This window comes from Cyprinodon tularosa, unplaced genomic scaffold (genome assembly GCF_016077235.1).
Source record: "Cyprinodon tularosa strain WSP-4 unplaced genomic scaffold, ASM1607723v1 ctg68, whole genome shotgun sequence".
NCBI classification, from domain to species: Eukaryota; Metazoa; Chordata; class Actinopteri; order Cyprinodontiformes; family Cyprinodontidae; genus Cyprinodon; species Cyprinodon tularosa.
Genome location: NW_024039429.1, coordinates 275,901 through 298,676, shown reverse-complemented (window position 1 = coordinate 298,676; position 22,776 = coordinate 275,901). Strand labels below are relative to the sequence as shown.

The window sequence follows — 22,776 nt, the reverse complement described above, 5'->3', positions numbered from 1 at the left end:
AACCAGCTCCACAGGCGGCCCCATCCAGGAAACACACAGCCAGGTAGATGTGTTCCAAGCCAGCTCCCATGTCAGAGGATGAAGGAGAGCACAGACAGTTAGTCTCAGTAAGAGAAACAGGACTTCACTGGGAAAAAGAAAAAAAGCAAACAAAAAACAAGCTGAGCTCCAACATCTGAAAACAAAGGTGTTGATGGCAGCAGCAGAGTCGATATGGTGTCACAGCCAAACAGGAACAGACGAGATGAATCTACAATGATGAGAAAAAGCAGAAGAGAATAACATTAGAGATTGAACCAACAAATACTGAAGAATTGGAGAATAGAGATAGAATGAAGCAGAAAAATAAAAAGGGGTCCCTATGTCTTCCAGCAGTCTACAGTAAGCCTGTAGCAGCATAACTACAGAGATAGCCTGAGTAAATATAGTAAATATTTGCTACATCAGAAGTTAGTCAACAAATTTGTTTTCATTTCCTCTTCAGCACATTTAGACTTTAAAAAAAAAGGGTCTAAAACCCCCTTAAATAAAAACATACTATGTTTAATTGAATTTGGCTGTTTCAATCAAGCTGTTCTATTGAGATGCTTCAAGATGAGCAAAAAAAAGTTGAAGAAACACGTTTTGTATCCCACTCCAACTCTTGGCAAAGCCATACCTCACAAATAAAAAATAAGATAAATAATAAAAACATTGTTCATTTCAATCATTAGGCTCCCATGTAATGCTGTACTATAAGGAACAAAATTCAAAATTGGATTGAACAATTTATTCAGACAAATTTAAATTTAAATGTTTACAAAGTAAAAAAACATAAGAAGTCAATATCAATATAACTAAAGCAACATATGCTTACATAGTGCACATAAGCTAAATATAAATCTTTCCACCGAAATTCTTAACATTATGTCACAGTCAGGAGAAAAGCTGTTTGTCTCTTTTAAATTAAACTGCAAACCTGTCAAACCAGTTCAAACACCACATTCTACTGTAAATCCTCGCAGCATTGGCATGATTTCAAAAGATAATTTAGGATTAAAGAAATAAGATAAAATATGTCTAAACTCTTCAAGGTATGAAATATAGAATTGTTTTAGTTTCTAAGCTGAACAGCAACACAATTTACTGAAATTTGTCTAGTTCTGTTTAGTCCTTTCCTCTCTGTATGTGGATGTATTTACTGATCTACTTTGTGCAATCATGCAAAGCCAAACAATCCAGTTCAAACAAAGACAGCACCAATGACCAAATGAAGGACAATAAACTTTTCTGGTCTATATAATAAACCAATGTGTCAATCGAAACAATACATTATGCTATTGATGCTCAATGGTTGGGTTGTAGTTTTTAAGTGATTTTGTTATAGTGTGCTAAGGCAGAGAGAGCTAAGACTGTTAGGGATGCAGAAAATAAAGAGAAAGCCATCCCATTAAAAATGCCAGAGGTCTCCTGACTAATCCCTATAGTATTTGCTAGTGACACTTTTAGCTCAAATTTAAAGGTCATTCATTGACAACTGGATAATGTTTATATTTAGAGTAGGCATCTGGTCCACAATAATGAACAACTTCACATTCATTTTATTACTAGAAGAACTGTTTTGAAATTATTCTTTTGTTCTTTGAAGATACATTTGAAGTTCATTAAGACTCTTCGGTGAACCATTTTTTAAAAAGTTGGGATCACTTGTAAGTAAAAAATGTAACCAAGGCAAAGCATTATAATTATCTGCTATGCAGTGTGCTGGTCTCCCTTTTGCAAAAAAAACAACACCACAGCGCTGAGCTTTTAAAGCAGAAATCCCTAAGACTCTTTCCACATGGAGGTAATGGTGGCTTAATAGCCAATCACCAAGTACATGTTGATCAGTGGTATAATGGAGCTTCACTACACACAGCTGAGCTGGGGGATGAGCAGTGCACTGTGCACCGTCAAGCCTGAAAATAATTGAACTTCTGTCTGTGGTGACATCATGGAGCCTGAAATTTGATGCTTTTTTTTTTACATGTCCACAAAAAGAAAGGTAGAGGATAAGCTAGCAATTTCTCAGTGTTTTGAGCTTTAATCCATCAGAGTTATAGTGATTTAAATGTCAAAATTCTCATCAACCCACTTTTTGCCCTGAGTGTACCTTCTTGTAGACTCCTCTATTTTGCATTTGGGTCCAGCCATGTGGCAAATGCAGCTCGTTCCATGCCTTAATGAAAGGATCTTAAAGCTGTTCTATGTTATGTTACCATAACATTACCAGCAGATTCTTTAATTGATGTTAATTGTGAGGTGGCGAAGTAGATCCATTGATAACAGTTGTTTGGGATATGCAGAACAATATGTTTGATTAAGATCTGGGCACTTTTCAGGCCAGATGAACATTTTAAAGTAAAACTGTGTCCGGGATGGATTAACCTGCTAAAAATGCCCCATACATTTGGGTTGGTTTCCAGAAAAGGACCTACATAAATTAGATTGTTTAGGTTGATGGTATGGGTCAAAGTAACATGGATGGTAGGTATTTAAGTTAAAGTGTTAAATATATTGGAATGGGTAACAAAAGCTAGCCATTGCTCCCTACATGCATCAATGACTCAGTTGCCAGTTAAATATTTTACCTTGTTTTGACCACTTTCAGTAGACATTGACCTGTTCAGCTTTAAAACACTCCACAAGACGTGCAGTCATTAAATGCTCTGAATGTACCGTTCTGCATGATATATTCCTCTCCCAAACAGTAAACATTTACACAAAAGTCTTATAAACTACTAAAGTCAGTGATCCCTGATTCGCTGATCAGGCGTCTACTGTGTCCAAAGCTAAACCCAGCATTGGCATTAAAACCTGAAAACACCATACATGATTAGTCTGTCTAATCCAACCCAGGTCCCAAGTCAGATCAGATGAGGTTATAGTACTTAGAGGTACCTAATTGGAAATGTATTTGGCTGGTCAGACTATGAGAGATCCTCTGCAACTGTGCTTACCTAGCTCTGACAGAGATTGACAGACGGTTTATTTTGGTCGACCTACGCACCACAAACCACCAATTCAGTGGCAACAAATCCGAAACAGTAAAAATGCTTTGGGTATGTTAGGAACAATGTTCGGAATACAGTAATCTAGAATTGTATAAATATATGCTTGAAGTCTTTAACATAATCAAAAGTTAATTTAATTCTTGTTTGTACCTATATTTTTGTAAGAAAGTAACTAAAATCCTTTTAATATAGTAGAAAAAGTCCCACCAAATTATAAACCCAATACATTTAGATGAACAACAATCAGCAAAAATAGATATTTCTACAAATATGATTTCCATTAATGCTGGTATGAGGGAACAATTTATTGAGGCAGCCATAAAATGTTTGAATAAACCGCTAAATATCTGAGAGCCCCTTAAATGGCAGGCTCATTGTGAAAACCATTATCGTTAAGCTTTTGAGGGACTCCAATAAAGGTGATTAGTTTCTGATTACTCAGTTGTTGTCCACGTTGCCAGTTCTTAAAAGTGTTCTGATCCCCTTCAACCTTTTCTAAGCACCCCAACAGACCACATTATCAGGCTTTAAACAGTTTGATCCCTGACTCTCTGCCTACGAAATGTCCTCTGTCTAGTGCTTATTCATGGGGAGAGGACAGGCTTTACAATTAAAATATATAATTTCCTTGTTTATGAGGCCTGTACTAACAACTCTGACAAAGACAATGGAGTATTCCTATTTACAGTCAGAAAACAATGTCTCTGTTCTCAGAAGTAGAGCAATTACTCAAATTATCAGTATAATTTGGATGACCAAGGAAAACAAATGCATCTTACTTGGTTGACTCTATAAAAACGATGGAGTGCAGGTAACATTTATTACTGGGGTTTTGTTATATTTATCCCTTCGTAAGTGTATATTTGTTTTTTTTTTTATATATATGTGTGCTTGCTTTGATGTTTTTTACATGTATCTGTTAACTTAGCTGTTTGTCTTTTCCCTCACTCTACACCATGTTTTTGTTAGTTATTTTCAACACCTGTCTTTCAATATCTGTAATCTTCCTAAATGTGAAATAAGTCTAAGTTTGTCTTTCTTACCCCTCTCCAACTCTTAAACCAAATGTTCTACTTAAACAGTTTTCACTTTAACTTTTCCTCCAGTGCAACATCTTCTGTTTCATTTCAAGCATTTTTTGTTTAAATCCTTTTCTTAAATTCAAGACCTCTCCATCTGCTTTTCAACTGGGCTTGGTATTTAACATGTCTGTGCAGCCATTATAAGGATAATCACTACTAATAAAGGGCTTCATTTGTTTGTTTTTTAAGATTAGAAATAAAAGGGTAAACTGATTTTAAAGAATAGTGTTATATAAAAATTCCCAACATGCTAAAATTATTAAAGCCTGACATTAATATTACTGAATTCTATGCTCGTGTTGAACAGTTTAAAGATTTCAATTTAGGAAGTAAGTCAGTCAGTACCAGTGTGTAATAATAGAAAGCGTGGAGTTACTGTACCCTCTGAGTCATTGTGTTCATTATATTCTGGTACCCACCTGCTGTGTCTAACAGAACTCCAGCCCCTTTGCGTTGGAATGAAGTCAAATCTATGACAAGTTTTAGTTCAAAGAGTTCATTTAATCTGAAGTCTCCTTGGTGTGTGCACATAATATGTGTTTAGCAACAGCTCAGCTTATACAGTGGGCACTTGAGCAGGAAAGGAAAACTAACATTCCTGTGTTAGCCAACTTCACTTATGCCGATTATTAGATAACACACTTTGCCCAAAGCACTATTTATGCATACATGAAAGGCCCAAGGTTGCATCACATAAAAGCTTTTTAGCTTAATAGAATAATCAAAAACTTGTTTATTGGTTCTACAGATTAGGAAACTGATTTTGAAAGTGGGTTATTTACAAGTATAACAATTATAGAAAATTAAGGCTAATGAGAACCTTGGAAGCTGGGCACCAGTGTAAAAAGTTAAAGCCAAAAAAGACAACTCTACTAATAACTACTGTTAAACTATTAGTACAGTATCTCATAGATTAAGGTAGAATCACAACAATAAATAAACATTTTATTCAATACTACATTTTGGCATGCTTTTATCTTCAATGATGTTTAGTAAATGCTGCATTGTTGATGTTCTCTTCTTCTTGCCAGGTAGTCACAACAATTAATGTCAATACTCTTCTTGATCAGCAAGCACATAATATTAGCCATCAATCACAGATCAAGGTTATGGACAGTGGCGGCTGGTGGAGTTTTCTCGGGGGTGGGGCTATAAATTCAAAATAGACCTATATCAAAAACCAGTCAAACATAAACTAGGCTATCACACCAGTATATTTATATGAATGCCAACAACAAGAAACATTTTAAAAAATACATAATTTCATGTACATTTTTACTTTTTGTACATAAATCTTGCCCTTCTGAGGCGTTTTGAAGGCAAATTTGTGTTTTGCATGATCCAATATGGTGTCACATACCTAAGAAAGTTTAATAATTGAGAAGCCATAGTCAGCTTTATATTTTTTAATATTTAAAGACTATTTTCTGAGAATGTGTTTATTTAAGAGCAACGATGCAAATTAGAAAACATCTAGAAAAAGTACACTATATTATATTATTTTCCATGTGAATCCCAGATTGTTCAAGCTTTTTTCCCTTTTCTAAAGAGTGCTTTCAATCAGTCCTGCTTGTATTTGTTCATGCTGGGTCAGATCCTGTCCTTTGAAAAAGGAGGCGGGAAAGCAGAATAAAGCGTCAGCCTTACTGAATGCAGTTAGCCAAGCCTTGTAGCTAAACCAGGTCCTGGAAAAAAGACCAAGTGTACCGTTCCTTCTGTCTTTTGGCTGCTGATTCATTTTGATTTTTAGCTGATCAGGTCCAAACAATTTCACCTCCAGCTTCTCTTGGTACGTTTTTTAAGGGATTTCACTTCCACAACTCGACCTGTCAATCACCCGCACTACAACTATGACAACAGTTCTTGCCACCTAATGTGTGCCCCGAGTTCCCCTATCCTTTTACTTTGCAGAGGAGCTACTGCGCATGTACAACTTTTAACGAGAGTCAATGTGCAAAGATTTTGGTGCCCTTGGGCAGAAATACCTCACCAATCGACGAAAAATGAAAAACAGCTTTAATCATCATTAAAGACTAAATATTCATCTTGCACATCTAAGAAATATATATCAATATACTTTGAAATACTTTAATTTATTAATTTGATCTTAATTAAATGTTTTTTTATGTATTTATCAAGCCGCCACTGATAATGGGGTGTTTCAAGGCAAGGCAAGGCAAATTTATTTGTATAGCACAATTCAGTACAAAGACAATGCAAAGTGCTTTACATGATTAAAATACAGGAAGATAAAACAGAATCAAAGCAAGTAGGGAAAAAAAAAGTAACATAAAAGCCACTTGCAGATAACGAATGAGCATGCAGTGGAGTTGTGCTTGGATGTTGCAGCTTCAAGGACTTGCATTTGTGAATTCCCAATCCCATTTTGCAGTGCACCCACTGCACAGGGGTTACTTTAAAATGTAGTTTAAACTGACCTTACATTTTTTTTGCCAATTTCTGTCTCTCATTGGCTGCTTGTCTATCTACCCTTGGTTTCTTACTACATAGCTGCTAATAACATTTAGCATCCATGCGTCAGCTCTGGTCAACAGCTCATTGGCCAACAATGAGAACATAATAGAGGGTAGGAAAACAATTCCAGACTGCTGTGCTGAATCATAAAAGCCTTAATTATTACAAACATCAGGACAAGACAAGCAAACACAGGAATGATGCTGATCAAATTGGGAGTATCGCTTTTTGTTAAAGAAATACAAAAAAATGAATAAAATACACAAATGTAGCAGACATCTGAATTTCTCCCTTATAAAACCAAACTCCGTTTCGAAACCCAAAACATACAAAGATGTGTACATTCACATTTTTCAAACAGGGTAAATAATGTATTTTTTTTTACTCTGAAGAGAGCTGTGCAGATATTTACTGTTACACAAAGAATTGTATGCAATGTGGAATGTCAGGAGCTCCATATACAACATAAATTAGTGCCAGGAAAAATACCCCTTCCTCTTTTTAGCTCCTGTTTACTGCAAGCGCTATTTAGATAGCACTTTTTATAACGACACACTTCAACCATAGCTTAGGTATCTTTGCTGATTAGAAGTATTCAGATTGTGCCAAAGTCTTGAGGCAATTCGTTTTTTGTGTTTAACTTGCACCATTTTTCAAGGAAACTAACAAACACAAATAAGACAAAAAATACACCTCAAAAAGAACATCTGAAACCATTTCAAGTAATTAATTTTGAGCTTTATTTTGGATGTCAAGGTGCAAAGAAAGCCTTATTTTACTGTATCATGAGAAATATGGCCTTATTTATAGTGCTTTAAAGGCAACTTTATTTACCTGACCATTAAAGATTCCAGAAAAGTTAAAAAACAATCCACTGGACTTTGTTTCCAATTTTAAAGACATTTCGCTTCCCATCCAGGAAGGAATCAACTGTATTGCTGTATTGTAGGGTTTTGAAAGCTAAGTCCAACCCCTCTGTTTAAGGTTGGGTTTTCTTTGTTAACAAAGATGGCTTCCTTTACCCCCCTCTCAGACCGCCTCTCTTCATTGTTCAAAATGTAAACAGTCTTGTCTTCAAAAGAATGTCCTTTGCCCATAAGGTGTAGATGTACTGCCGAGTCTTGTCCCAAGGAAGTAGCTTTTCTCGGGACAAGACTTGGCGGTACAGGAGCAGAGCACCTCCCTGTTCAGCCAAGTCAGCAATCTCCTCTAACGACACCCCTATTAGAGACAAAGACAGGTATGGGGGATTGCAGGCTAACAAAGAAAAAATGACTGCCCATTCCAAAGGGGCAGACTGGTTCATCCGGTTCAATTTGCATGTTTTCTAAGCCAAAACAAGGCTTTGTTTTTGGTCTACTCTATAAAAGCTTGAACTCAACGGTATGTCTGACATTTTGAATTGAAAAAGCTTCCTGTATGGGAATTGAAACATCTTCAAACTTGGAAACAAAGTCCAGTGGATTGTTTTTGAACTTTTTTGGAATGACTATGACCTGGGTGACTGAGAATCTTCACCAGCGACTATTAAAGAGTTTTATTTTTGTAAGAAACCATTCTACTACAGAACAATGTACTTTATTAATATCCAATGAGGAACAGACTGGTTACAGTCAACTAATGTATCATTCCTAGGAACTCTAGAACTTTGATAGTGATAATTTTGTAAATTAATTGGCTGTACTTGGAGAAAAACCTTGTATTGCCTGCTCATTTGATTAGACAGCGACCTGATTCAGCAATAGTTAATTTAATTTTGTATTCACTGTAAAAAAACATTATTTCTACATATAAAGTGTAGTTCAGTCTTTTTTCATAGAATACAGATATTTGAAAATAATGTGTCACTAAAAGTGTCTCACTTACCAGCTCAATTTAAGAATAAATGACTTAATTACAGTATTTTTTGTAATGTTTGTGTTTTTTTCCACTTAACTCTAAAAAAAGACCATTTAAACCATAAAAAGTTTTTTTAGCAATGTTTTGTCCAATAGAATGCAGAAGCTATGTGTTCAAACTCGTCTCTGTGGTCCCTCCTGAAAGGATTTAATGGAATTTCATTTTCCAACAAAATTCTAATCTTTTTCATAATCCTTTATTTTTTATCTCCCAAGAAAAGCTGCTATCTTTCCACCTTACTGACATTTCCTTTGCTTTAGCAGCTAAATCAATGTCTAGTTTCCCATCATGCAAAGAGTTCTTCCATCTCACTCTGTGTGATGTTGATGAACTGCAACATTTGCCTTTATCAGCTTTGGCCATGTTTTACATTATCACATTTTTTTTTTTACCCTCTCCCCTCGCTTTGCCTCACCCCCCCTCCTTCTCTCATCTTGCTTTTGGTATCTAGCGGTTTCATACCCTCCCAGTTATAAGAAGACCCCACCTCCTGTGCCCCCTCGCACCACCACCAAGCCTCTTATTTCTGTGACAGCCCAGAGCAGCACAGAGTCCACCCAGGATGCCTACCAGGATGGCAGGCATTCCCGAGGTGGTCTGTGGACCACGGATAGCCTTGGCCGCCCCATCTACAGCTCAACAGACAGCCTGGACAGCACCAAGGCGGTCACAATGGCCATGGACACAGCAGCGGGAAAGAGACATGCGTTGGTGGGAAGTCACACCTCTGTCCAGACATGTGACAAGGCCGTCCTTGTATCAAAGGCTGAGGAGTATCTCAAAACCCCACGTTCCTCTATTGGTATACAGGTAACAAGAAAACTGGTAGCTGTCATTACACTTTCAATAATACTAACTCAAATTACTATTTTAACATATAGTGCTTTGGTAAAGTAGTTTTTCAATGTTTCGTTAATACTTTGTCATATTAGAACTGCAAACCTATTTAGATTTTGCATGATGTGCACAGAACAACAAACAAATGAATAACGGAGATAATTGTCATTCAGCATCCTTAACTATGATGACCCTAAATAAAATCAACCTTTTTACCTTTAAAAGTCTACCCTTGTTTAAATATCAAAATAAACACAGCTAATACTTAATATTTGTAAACTAAAAATCCCCCTTAACACACTCTGAGCACACCGAGCCCTGTGTGGAATGGGGGGTTTTCATAATAATAGTGTTTTTCTTCAGCTCCAACACTGCAAAAAATATAAATCTCAATAAGTTATTTTTTCTTAAAATAAGTGTGTTTTTCCTTGATTTGAGGAGGTAAGTAAGACACTTTGCCAATGGAACAAGACAATTTCCTTTTAAAATAAGAAAAAACTATTTTATCGTCTTATTTCAAGTAAATATTATCTAACTATCTTATTTTAAGAGTGAAAATACTCATTCCATTGGCAAATCATCTTATTTACCTGCTCAAATTAAGGCTAAATATACTTAATTTAAGCCATTTTTTACTTATTTCTGGATTGTTTTTGCAGTGAACAGCTGAAGCTAGAACTATCCTTTCTGATCGAGCTTTAGCCGTTTTATAAAGATGAATAGGAAAATGTTTAATTTTCAAGAAGTGCAAAACTGGTCACAAGTTTGAAATATTTTAAGATCTATATCTACAGAGAGCATATGCAATAGCTCTAATAGAAAGAACAATTTAAAGCATATGATTCTGATCTTTTCTTTGAACCTAATGACAATCTGAAACAATTTTTTACTCCTATCTAAACAAAAGTCTTTTCCCGCAACTTGATCCATAACATATACATTATACACTGCTGTTTTTATTTCCTAGGTGGAGACTGTGACAGACTCTGAGGCTGAAAGTAAGGGCCTTCCTCAGTTTCATTCTATCGGGATCCAGGTGGAGGACAGGAAGCGGTAAGTGGTGCAGGTGGAAGTGTCATACTACATGTTTTGTTTTTTGTCTAAGGTTGGTACATTATATTAAATTTCCATCTCATGTTAGGCATGGAAGGTTCAAGCGTTCCAACAGTGTGACCACTGCAGTTCAAGCAGACTTGGAGCTGGAAGGCTTTCCTTCCATGGAGGACAAAGGCCTGCAGTTCGGTGGCGCCTTCGGCCGGCACTCTGAGCCAAGCACACCAACCCAGTATGGAGCCATCCGAACCGTTCACACGCAGGGCCTTTTTAGTTACAGGGAGGACTATCGGCCTTCCAGCGGGCCCCCCAGCCCACAACCTGAACCCTGGTTGGTGGAACCCAGCCTGGAGAGCACTGACTCAGGCCGAGTGTCCCCCCACCGGAGGGATGGCGGTTGGTTCATGCAGCTTCTTCATAATGAAACCAAGAGGCTGGAGGAGTGGTGCAAAGAGATGGAAAGAGAGGCAGAGGAGCATGACCTGTCAGAGGAGAGTGAGTGTCCTGAGTCGAGCAGGGTTTTCTGCTCTTTAACATCAATATTTTCAAAATAAAATTTGGTTTTATACAGTGTATTAAAAATAAAACTGTAAATTTAAAAGTTGAAAAATCTTAAAATTTTAGATAAATTGATAGACGCAAAACAAATTTTAATTTCACTTGAGAACAATGAGTGGATATAAACTGTACAATAATCATTTAAATATTGAACGTCAAAAAATTTAATTACAAATATATATAGAGAGAGTACAGAACAAAAGTTTGGACAAACCTCATTTAAAGTTTACTTTATTTTAATGACTATGAAAATTGTAGATTCACACTGAAGTCATCAAAACTATTAATTTATTTATCATGATGTCACTATTATTACACTTTTGTCATATTACAATAATATTATCCAAATGGGACGTTTCCCTATTGCCTGCTGGGCGACTAACATGACTACTTTTGCGTATGATGGGGGATTATTTTAAGACCCACTATCAGGGTCCAGGGTGCTTTCTACTGACCAGTTGTCATTGTCCTTTTATTCTTCTCTGCCCAATATAGCATCATCAATATTTTGATATTTTTATTTTCCATAAAAGTAATTTTACCAGTGGCATTTGCCAAAGAATGTGTTTTGAAGAAAAAGGCAAAAATAACCAGATCTGTTTTATGTTTTTATATTTTAGTGAAATACATAGAAATAAAGGACATATAGAAATAGGAAAAGTCAGATAGCAACACCAACATTATTTGAATATAACTAAAGTTATTTCCCTTCAAAATCTGAAAATGATGTTCACCCTTATTTTTTTTTCTTTTCTGCTTGTATCAGAGAAAGAAGAAGCCATTTCCCAGTCCTATTACAGAACTAGTAGCTTGTGGCAATGCCAGAACTCCATCTCACCAGACTTTAACCTATTATTTAGCATCATAGCCAGAAATAAATATTTATAGCTTTTGGACCTTTTTTTTATTTGTTTGATTTTGAATTATTAAAACTGTTATTTATACATTATATCATTTTGGTAAAATGAATACCATTACTTAAGACCACTCTAGACATTCTGTGGATGTACTGTTTTTGTAAAAGTAACAATTTAGCTATGACTTAAACCGTTACACTGGCAGAAACGTTGTGACAGAACTTTTTTCTGCTTGATTATTTATTATGAATGACTGAAAGATAATTGCTCAATGTCTGTCAAGCTGTGAGTAATAGTTTCCAAATGTGTGTGTGTGTGTGTGTGTTCCAGTCCTAGGAAAAATCCGTAGTGCAGTTGGAAGTGCCCAGCTACTAATGTCTCAAAAGTTTCAGCAGTTTTACTGGTTATGCCAACAGAATCTGGTGAGTAATTTTTCAAACCAAAATATCCTCATGGCATTTATTTTATACACTTGATCAATATTTGCATGTAGAAAGATTTCCCTTTCTCTAGGCCTCGGGCAGGTGGTTGGTCTGTTGCTTGTTCACCTTCCAGAAATAGACCAAAAAGATCAATGGCGGAGCAGTCGCTCTGCTGCTATTGACCCCTAGCTGACGAAAGGGGAATTCCAATAGGAAGCTGCACCTGTGTTGAGGCAATCCATTAATGCACAGAGGCAGCAGGTTGAATGGAAACTCAGGATCTGAATAATGAAGTGCATCACCCTCACTGTTTAGCGCTCTTGTCACGTTTTGCCCATACCTCATACCTTTTGTGATGCTACTATACCCCGAGTCAGCAGATATCAGAATATGGGAGTTCAATAAGTGAAATGTTTCTGGAGATAAAGGAGAAGCAGAAAGTGAAAAAGAGAATAAGACACTTAATTAGATAATTTAAAGACATACTGGAGGTAGTTCAGCTCTACTCTCTGACTTGTTGTCTTTGTGTTTTTTTTTTTCAGATCTGTTGCTTTCCTTTAAATAACCCTGCTGTTTCACTCTCCTCATATATAATAGGATGATGAATTAAATCTAACATTGATAGTGACAAGCCTTAGATTGCCTTGAGCTTTTAGAAATTTTTCAAAGAGAAGCCGATGAGTCTGTTTCGTCCGTTTAATGGTAGAAGAACTGCAGGATGAGTTTTTAAAAGACTGTGTATTGCTGACTTTGAAATAATGAAACACATCTTGATTTTTACATGATTTTTGTGCAGTGCTGTTTGAGACAACAATCATTTGTTTTTTTCTGTCTGCCTTCCTTTGCTTGTTGTTACTTTAGATTTGTTTGCAGCAAAACAAAATAGTATTTTTAGACTAGTAAAAAAAAAAAAAAAAAAAAAACTTCAGAGGTTATGGAAATTTTGACTTGTTTTGGATGTAATCATTAAGACATGGTTCCAGACACATTTCCTTTTTTCAGGGAGGAATATTTGTTAAACATTAAATCTAAACCTCAACATTTAGTAGAATGCTGCTCAAATACTAGTACCAAGTATTTCAAACCAGCTCCACACAAGCTGCTGATAGAATTCTATTTGTCAAAATAATAGTTTTGGGTTAATTGTGGATTTGGAAAATCCATCTGCTTCCAGGTTTATATCCATGTTTAGGAACAATTCATGAGCCGCTAAGACTCAATAATTACACATTTGCCAGTCCCTACATATGTTTAAATTATAATCTGAAGTCCTGAGATTTTCAACCACTACTGGTAATATGCTGCCACACAGTGGTCATAATCAGTATATCAACTAGGAGCAGAAATGATATCTTCAAAGGGGCAATGATTGAAACATTTGCACCATATCAGGAGATAGAATCGTGTCATTTTGGTTTTACAAAACACAAATTTTACTTTGACCCTTAAAAACATTCTTTCCAGGACCCCAGTGCCATGCCTCGACCCACATCTCAGGATCTGGCTGGATTCTGGGACCTTTTACAGCTTACAATTGATGACGTCACTGCCAAGTTTGATGAGCTGGAGCAGATCAAGAGCAACCAGTGGCAGCTGGTTGAAAGCTCCGAGAAGAAGGTATAATTTCCCTCCACACTCGTGTAATAATTAGTCTTAATGGGCTCCAGATGAGCATACTCAGCTTAAAATAAAAACGGACGGAGAACATCAGTGTTCATTTTTAGGCATGGCCCCGGCAGGAGGTTAGGGTATTAAGGAGATGGAAGCATCTGTTTTGGTTTAGATAGCTTATAGCAAAGTTATTTTATCCATTAGAGCCACCAGCACAATCAATGAGATTAATTCCTCTCCTCATTACTTTGTTGTAAAAGATTTTAAAATGTGAAGAACTTAAAACACCATTCCATTTTGCATTTAAACACTACTTTACCCTAAGTGTAAATTAAAGTATGTACTGAGAGGAAATTAATTCCCAAACCAAAGAAATACCTAAAACTCCTGATATATATATTTTTAGTTAATGTTCTTTTAATGATTTTTATTTATATATTCTTACAATTTTTTACATGATAAAGGTCTTCAAAATCATAATCATTTTCGGAGCCATTCATAATGGAGTTGCTATCATACTTAAAGGAGCCTAATCATGCAGTATTACCTTACAAATCTCTTCCTCTCAGCTTTAATTATGGCACTCTGCTGGCTTATTTTATATCATTTCTGTGTTGCATGCTTTTTTTTCTTGCTCTATTTGTTAGAAAACAAAGCCCTTTGTATATATTATCCATGACAAGACCACTTGACCCGAGGTGCAATATTGCACATGACAAAGCACAATGAGTAAACAAGCGGAAGCCATAGACGTAGTGTTTCAGACTCTCCTCTCTGTAGGAAGCTGAAATTCAGCAGGACCAAAACCCTTTGCCAAGAAATCAGCTTCCCACTGTCTGCAGCTAGTCTCATTAGCAAGGCCCAGGTTGCCCTCTCACCCTTGAGGATCATTTGCATCACTGTAAATACTATTTAATTCAATTTTATATTTTTTGCTTTTGTAAGTTGTCAGTTTTTGCCACAGTGTTCTTACTCTACAAATTGGTAAATACCATGTCTTTGTAAAGCAACTTTACAAGTTAGGAGACTCCAAAGTCATCTACACTACATTTAGTCATTAGATCAAACTAGCACACATTCAAAAACTGATGTAGCAACCTATACTGTTGCTACAATTGCCCTGGGGCACACTGACAGAAGCAGGGATCCTGCCCCAAGGAGTTGCACTCTGTTTTGTACCACTCTAGTAATATATAATACTGGACATTGCTGCCAACTTTATGTTTAACCATGTGTAGCGTCTTACCATCTAAGCAAATTACTTATAGGTGATAAATATGCAATAAAGGGGTTTCTGATTCTGATTTATCTGAGATAAGCAATGAGTCATCAACCCCCTGTGGATGTGCAAAAAAAAAGGAAAAGACCCAGATTGTCAAAAACATAAAGAAAATATATAGTTCTAGAACGGGTCAATAACATGTAGGGCAATACAATATGGAGCCTAGGTGGAAGTTCAACTGAAGAAAGTAATTGCTCTCCTACATCCACCTGTGACACAGCCAATCAGCTTTGAACCACACATCCACAAAAGCCAATCACCATCCAAAGTTCATCTTAAAAGGCCTGCAATCCACTTGTCTGCTCCTGTGCGCAGGCGGTGGATGCACTGTGTGACTTAATTCAGATGACACCGTTTCAATCCACCTCCAGCCCCTCCTCCACCATTGTAGCTAAAGCTTCATCAGGGTGTCATTCCTCCCGGAATCTTACTGCATTCCCTGTCTCATCTTAACCGGTCTGGCAGAAGACCGCCATGTTAAGCCTGGGTCTGCCAGAGGTTTCTTCCCAAAGGGGAGCTTTTCCTCTCCACTCTCGCTTCATGCTTGCTCATCATGGACAGGTTCTCTCAACCTGTGTTATCCAACTGGACTTCCATCTTCTAGGTCCCTGAGTGAAGCTCTAGTATCAGCTCACACAATTCACTGGATCTCCCCATAAAGCTCAGCATATTGTCTCTCTAAACAGCAGTCTTTCAGTCTTAAATCACTCAGGTCTTCTAGTTCAAGCCTACATCCAGAACCAAACATGGAGAAGCAGCATTTAGTCCCTATGTTCCACTTATTTGAAACTACTTTGACTATTAAACTAACTGAGGTATTATTAGTTTAAAGTCGTGGTCAGTTTTTGTTTATGTTTTATTACCTGATTTAATTGGGATTTTATCTTCATTGGATTTTATTCTGCTTTTATGCTTCTTCTGCTTCATTGTTTATTTAATGTAAAGCACATTGACTTGTCCTGAAACTGAATTATGTTATACAAATAAACTTGCCTTGCCTTGGCTTGAGACAGAAGCATACTGTATGGCGTTCTCTGCCAAGTCTGCCAAGCCTTACTAATATCAATAATAGGGATAGCAATGCTGTTCTTCGGCATTTAGCTATTGGAACAGAAAAAGTTCATAAAAATATTAGTAAAATGTGCATTGTACAACTTTATAAATGTTAAACTGTATTCAATATAGCCAAAAATGTGCCTGATTTCATGAGTATGTTGTGCAACAATCAACAAATTCAAGTTATAATTTCTTGTTTTTTTGGTTAAAAAATAATATTGAAAAATCCAGTAAAAATAGTAACTTCTGCTATGTTGATGACCAAAATGTTGTAAAACAATATACTGATTTTGATTCTATTCAACTGGGCATTTTAGAAGTGCTTGTACCTATTACTGTAGGTAAGATGGTAAAGCAAGCTTTTTGAGGGACTATTAATTGATTATTATTTAAGGATAAGATCTACAGAAATTAGTCGAAGGCAAAAATAAAGACACACATAAAACTAAGGCAAAACACGCAGTAAAACACCTTTTTTGTTGCAGAAATGTAGTACTCACAAACAAAAGTAGCAGTTCCATTGATAAACTGGGCGCTCTCTAATGTAGCCACAGGTTAAACTACAGTATGTTCTGTCCTTTTCCCTCAGCTTTGGGTTGTTGTTTCCATTGAAAACAAGCTTAGAGTTACTTCGTAATCCAGTGACAACCGTCTCCAACAGCAACTTTATTTAGAAACAAAAACAGGTCAAGAAATCAATGGCTTTGTCAAGGTTTGGTAGAGGTTGGTTGAGGACCCAAATGCAGAGAGGTGGAGGCAGAGATGAGAACAAAGAATGGACCAATGAGCTAATATAGAGCAGGTGTGAATAGAACTAACTAGAAGGAAGCCAAGGGGAAAGGAAACAGGCACTAGGGGGCAACAGAGAGTAACTCAAAAACACAACACAAACAGAAAACAACTACAAAGACACAGACTTACAAATAAACTAAAAATGAACTTAAACAGAGGGCAGAAAGGATTGTGGGATCATGAGCCGTATATTCCTACATATATGGACCAATTCTGTTTAAAAGAAATGTATGGCTAAACAGTATATTTTAATATCAGGGAAATGTTTCAAAAATATTCCTCCACTTAAAGAAACAATCTAATTGCCAGCTTTTATTAATTTGTGCTTCACACCCTCAGTATACTGAACGTTTAATACCTCATAAAGCTGATTTCTGCCCTTTAAACATTTTCCATACTCCTCAGGGGGGTTAAAAGTCATGGATGTTTGTTTTATCTGTACAAATCAACAAAAGCCAGTCTTTGAAGTTTTGTTTAGTGACCATAAAACAGCTTAAAACTCAGGCAAATGGACTTTAGATCAGGTTTTCCTGAAGATGTTTCGACAGGAATTTGCACAGGCATTTTTACTTTATTATTTCTTCTCTAACTTAATATTAGTTTCATTAATGTTACATAATTTCTTAGCATTATGCCTGATTATGTTCCATCTAGACCTGGAAATGTAGTTTAAAGGGATTGTGGAGGATTTTTGCAATTTGTTTAAAAGACCCACCCTCTTAACATGAAAAAATGCCACTAAGAGAGCTAGCACAAGCCCATTTCTCCTCATACACTCCGTGATTAAAAGTTGCTGTTCTCATAGCTCATATAAGCTTACTGTGTCCGAACGTCCACCCAACCCCTAAATCCCTCAATCACTAGATAGAGCGAGGACTATATAGTGGACTTTGTAGCAAAATCAGTTAACTTACCATGCGGACAGATGATGACTGCTTTTTGCTTCATTGGTCAAGTAACTCCTCCTTCACTGCGGAGTGCATGCACTTTATTTATTATTAGTCGCCGCTGTCGGGTAAAGACGGCGGGCCGCTGTGACAGCAAATCCCATAATGCTTTGAGAGGAGAGCTCTACGTGCAAAGCATTACCGGGATAGATCTGCCTCTTCTGAGGCCTTTCTTTTCTTCTCATACACTTTGTAGACACTTTTTCTCTTACGACCCCCGGCCATTTTCAAAAAACCGCAGTGAGAAAGGTGAGCTTCAATGAGTGTCTGAAAACGTAGCTCACCACGGATATACGCCTGAAATGGATGAATAGGACGACCTTACGTGAACATATCACCAGAATGATTGACAGTTAGGAGGACCACTTATGTAGATGATCCACCCAGAAATAAAAGATCTTCCTCTATACCTTTAAATCAGACAATTCTGTATGTTTGAGTAAAATATTGAGCCTTTCTGTAATGAATGAAACCTCTATGAATCTGAATTTAACTACAGTAACTATTGTAAGGTTATAAATGAAAGGTGATTTTCGCTTTTTTCTTGGAACAAGGTGGAGTTACGATATTATTAGCCGGTAGGTACGAATCTTCACGAGCAGATGTGAAGCACTGAGGTTATATAAGCAGTCACTTAGTGTAAGGCACTCTTCACACAGTTTACATTAAGGCACATTTATAAAAATAGTGCTTCCACATGACAGATCTAAAGCTGCGAGGCATCAATTTCATTAGTGACTGCGAGTTTAGAAGCAATAAGATCATTATGGGCACTTGGGTAATTATCTTTATGCCACACTTTTTGCTATAAGCACACTGTTCCCTCCAGCTGTTTGAGGGACATAGTTAGTTCAGTAGAGCTGAACCCTCACAGTGACACAGATGCTCCATGCCCGGCGTTGCTAAATAAGGGCAGGCGCTGTTTAAAACAACCCCAGCTTGCAATCACAGAAACTCAGCCTGTCCTCAGAAGTCTCTCATGATCTTCATATGGAAATGTGTTTTTATTTATGTAGTTTCAACCACACCTAATTGATATGCAGTAATAAAATAGATTAAGTTAATTTGGCATTGGATAGAATGCTGTTTTCAGAGGTAATCCCAATAAACGTTCATATTAATTCAGTTTTTCACAATATTTTGTTAACTATTCATATACATAGAGCTGCGCCACAAATATTCAAACCCTGGCAGATACCATAAAGTTATAATGTTATTATTCCAGAATGACTTAAATAAGATATATGATCTATGGAGGTAGCTAGTGATTAGTCTGTAAGGCCCTCCAACCTCTATGAATCTCACTGCAAAAGGTACATTGGGAAAATATCAGTGGAAACATACAAAAAGTTGGTCATTATTTTAAAGAAGGGTTGCTGTAATGCTGACAAAGATTTTCCTTGATTATTAGCAAGCGCTAAATAGTGTTCGGCTTGAAATATGATATCGAAGATTGAATTAAAATAGATAGACCTTTGTTTCAACGTTTTTTGCAATTTGTTTATTATCTTTTTGTAGATAATAAAACTATGTCTAATTTCAAACATCTTGGCATAATGAAAATCATTAAAATCAAAATCTGTCAAGATTAAGAATAACTTCAACTTAGCTTTAAAAGTTATTTGATAAACATCATAATAATAACAAGATAGACAAAATTCATTTTGGGAAAAGCTAAACCATATTTCATGGCTAGAAGCTTTTTGTAGGTAATTTCCATCTTTTAAGTTGAAAGTGTGCACACTTGAGGACTGGATTTATTTTCCGACAACCGTTACAACCCCCACCCTTAAGAACACTAAAGGGTAAATTCTGGCACTGGGTGTAACACAAAAGTCAGTAAACTAAAAGATGATGTCAGCAGGAAAATATGATTTATTTACAATTTGCAGGGGTCACAAAAAAAACAAACAGCAAAACAGGGAAGCTTAAAGCCTCAGGGTCTCCAAGGCCAAAACAACAAACAAACCCCCCCCCTTACTTATAAAACAAAACACTTTCTAACATAGAAAACGAAAAGGAAATACAATACCTGGACTCCCTGGCTAACCACAAAACAAGGAGAAAACAGTTCAACAAAAATGGCAGAGAACCCCTACCAGCTTCCACTGTGAACAGAAAAACAAAACTTTAGTCAATCAATTGTTTAACATGAACACACACAGAGACATTCAGCTCATGAACAAGATCACTTCAGATCAAGGCCCAGTGAATAAGAGAAGGGGCCTGACATCTCAGGATTGAAGCTCTTTATGAGGTGGCTGACGAGCTTCAACGCATTGCACCTGTAACAGCCAGGGAGACCTGAAACACAAACATAGAGCTCTCTCATGAAGAGAGCCCCTAGAGGTCAGTGACCGTAACAACAACACTCCAAACATACTTTCTTCTGTAAAATAAAAAAATAAAATAAATTAGCCAATATGTGTTTGTTGATCTGTTTAAGTTAAGGTTCTGGTACAAAGATGTAAGAAACAGTTTTGTGGTGCTTACCTTACTGTGAGCAACAACTCCAGAGCAAATTAACCTTTGCATTTAACCCATCCCCTTGGGTAGCAGTGGGCTGCCGTTGTGGGGCTCCCGGGGAGCAGTGCGTGGGCATGGGGCTCGAACTCAGAACCTCAGGATTCCAAGATCTATGCCCTAACCTCTAGGCTGCCACTCCTGCATGGATACAATACAGAGGATTTTATTCACTATGACTTAAATCTTTTACCAACAACAGATGGGGGTCCTTTTTACAAGAAGGAAGGCTTTACTCCAAATGCAACATATTAAAGAAAATAACAAAACGATTACACTCAGATTACACTATCTTCATTTGCTTTAATGTTTCTTCTATTTTATTGTATAATTCATGTAATTTCCCTTTTGAAAAAAAACAGACTATTTTCTAAGATTTAATCGATGCTTATGTGTCTCAAGGATCAAAAGTGGCCACCGCCTCTGCCAAAGAGGCCATCGAGGGGACGTGGAGGCGTGATGCGGGAGCGCTCCCTCGACCTCCAGGATCGCCAGCGTCAGGAAGCCCGAAGACGCCTCATGGCTGCCAAACGAGCAGCTTCTTTCAGACAGAACTCAGCCACGGAGAGGGCGGACAGCATTGAGATCTACATCCCAGAGGCCCAAACACGGCTTTGAGGTCCACACAATCATTCTTAGCTCCTGCGGTCCATCTCCATTAGACACCAGCGTGTTGTGGCACAACATCTGCCCCTCATGTCCTTCAATCATTTTATATGTTGGCCTTCCCCTGGCTTTCCTGTTAGAACTACACTGGGATTTTAACAAAATATTTTTTTATCAGCATAACTTAAACTAGTAAAGAATGATGAAAGGAAAGCATACATAAGCCACTTTTTGAACCCCCAACTGTCTGTAATTCACTAAAGATCCAAGACTAAACCATTTTTTGAATGATTTACAAGGCATTCTTCATTTAAAAGTCAGCCAGAATTATTAGCTAAGGGGCTTGGTAATATTTGTACAAATTATACGTTTGCCAAGTGTATCTTAAACTACAGGGATCAGACTTTTTTAGAGCTTTTATTTTGCTTTCTTTTTTTTTTCTTTTGGTCCTCTTAAATTTTTCCTATACCTAAACACATGTTTTGCAGTCAAAGGAATAAAGTGCAACATTTTCCTTATAACCAGCAGCAATGTTTTTTGGCTAAAGAACCCCATCTTTATCTTATGTTAGTCAAAATTATGTGACTGTTTTTTTTTGTGTGAAGGATATTGATTTAATATTGTGCTTTTTCCATTCTTTTTTAAAGAATAAATCCTTAATAGTTGACTTTTTAAAATAAAGCAAACAGCTTGCCACTTTTGATGTTGCCACATATATTTTTGTTTGCCTGCATTTTAACTAGGAGTGCTGGGGCTGTTAACCATTGCTGCTGGTAAAAAAGAAAAAAAGGATGAAGAATTCCCAGGCCATTATTCCCACATTAAGTCATTTCCAGACCTGCAATACCATTCAGCCTTAGGACTTTTTAAAAGAAAATGTGTAAATGACAAGCTCCTGTCCACATTTCCTCTGCAGAACAAATATGAATTATAAAAAAAAGACTTACACAGCCTTTTTTAAACAATGCATTTGCACCTTATAATATTCATGTTTGTATTTCCAAGGGAAATGTAGTTTATGATGCTCACATGATATTGTTGCAGTTGAATTGCAAGAACAGAGATGAAAAATTTACTACAGAATTTCATATATGAATATATAGAGGTTGTAGAAATTGCACCTTGTATCCTTTTTTAACGGTGTTCATGCCAGTCCAATAAAACTATATGATTCTAAAAATTTTATTTCTACTTAGACTATAAATCATATGACCCTATTCACAGTTTATGTTATCATTTAGTATTCATAGTAAATAAGAGGTATTATTTGATTTGACAGAGCATCTGTCTGGTTTTAAGGGAGCATTTCTTAGCTGAACGTTTCCATTCTGCACAGCATCTGGCCTTATGTTCTCATTTTGATCTGCTTGTGTAGTTCTAGGGAAAAAACAGGTGCAAATGACACTTTAACAGTATTTAGTTACTATAATGAATGGTGCTGCTTTTTACTCTAAAACTGTTGTCCCTCGCCCAGTCCTGCATGCACACACACACACAAAGAAATACTTTTTAAACTGAGATTTATGAACATGGTGCCCACTGTCTCCCTAATGGTAGAGTGTGACGTTAAACACAATACTTTTTGAAATGTTCTTGCTTACAGTGAATCAAATGAGGATACAGTTTTATAGTGATTGTTGCCGAGAAAATAAAGAGTGTTAATGAGAATATAACAATCACTGAATGAGGGGGAAACAGGTTTGACATGCCAACAGCTTTTAAATAAAATTAAGAATACAACATT

General features: G+C 36.7%; 1 protein-coding gene across 3 annotated transcripts in view; it reads left to right on the top strand.

The window, feature by feature from the left end:
- Positions 1 to 21,617, top strand: part of LOC119771577 (disks large-associated protein 2-like) — a 156,186-nt gene extending 134,569 nt beyond the window's left edge. For all 3 annotated transcript variants that reach the window (XM_038267658.1, XM_038267659.1, XM_038267660.1), the window contains 6 exons: positions 8,940 to 9,298; positions 10,293 to 10,378; positions 10,467 to 10,873; positions 12,124 to 12,215; positions 13,680 to 13,832; positions 20,829 to 21,617. In XM_038267658.1, coding sequence (XP_038123586.1) covers positions 8,940 to 9,298; positions 10,293 to 10,378; positions 10,467 to 10,873; positions 12,124 to 12,215; positions 13,680 to 13,832; positions 20,829 to 21,044 — 1,313 coding nt within the window. In that variant the 3' untranslated portion in view covers positions 21,045 to 21,617. The remainder of the gene's footprint in view (positions 1 to 8,939; positions 9,299 to 10,292; positions 10,379 to 10,466; positions 10,874 to 12,123; positions 12,216 to 13,679; positions 13,833 to 20,828) is intronic.
- Positions 21,618 to 22,776: the final 1,159 nt, after the last annotated feature.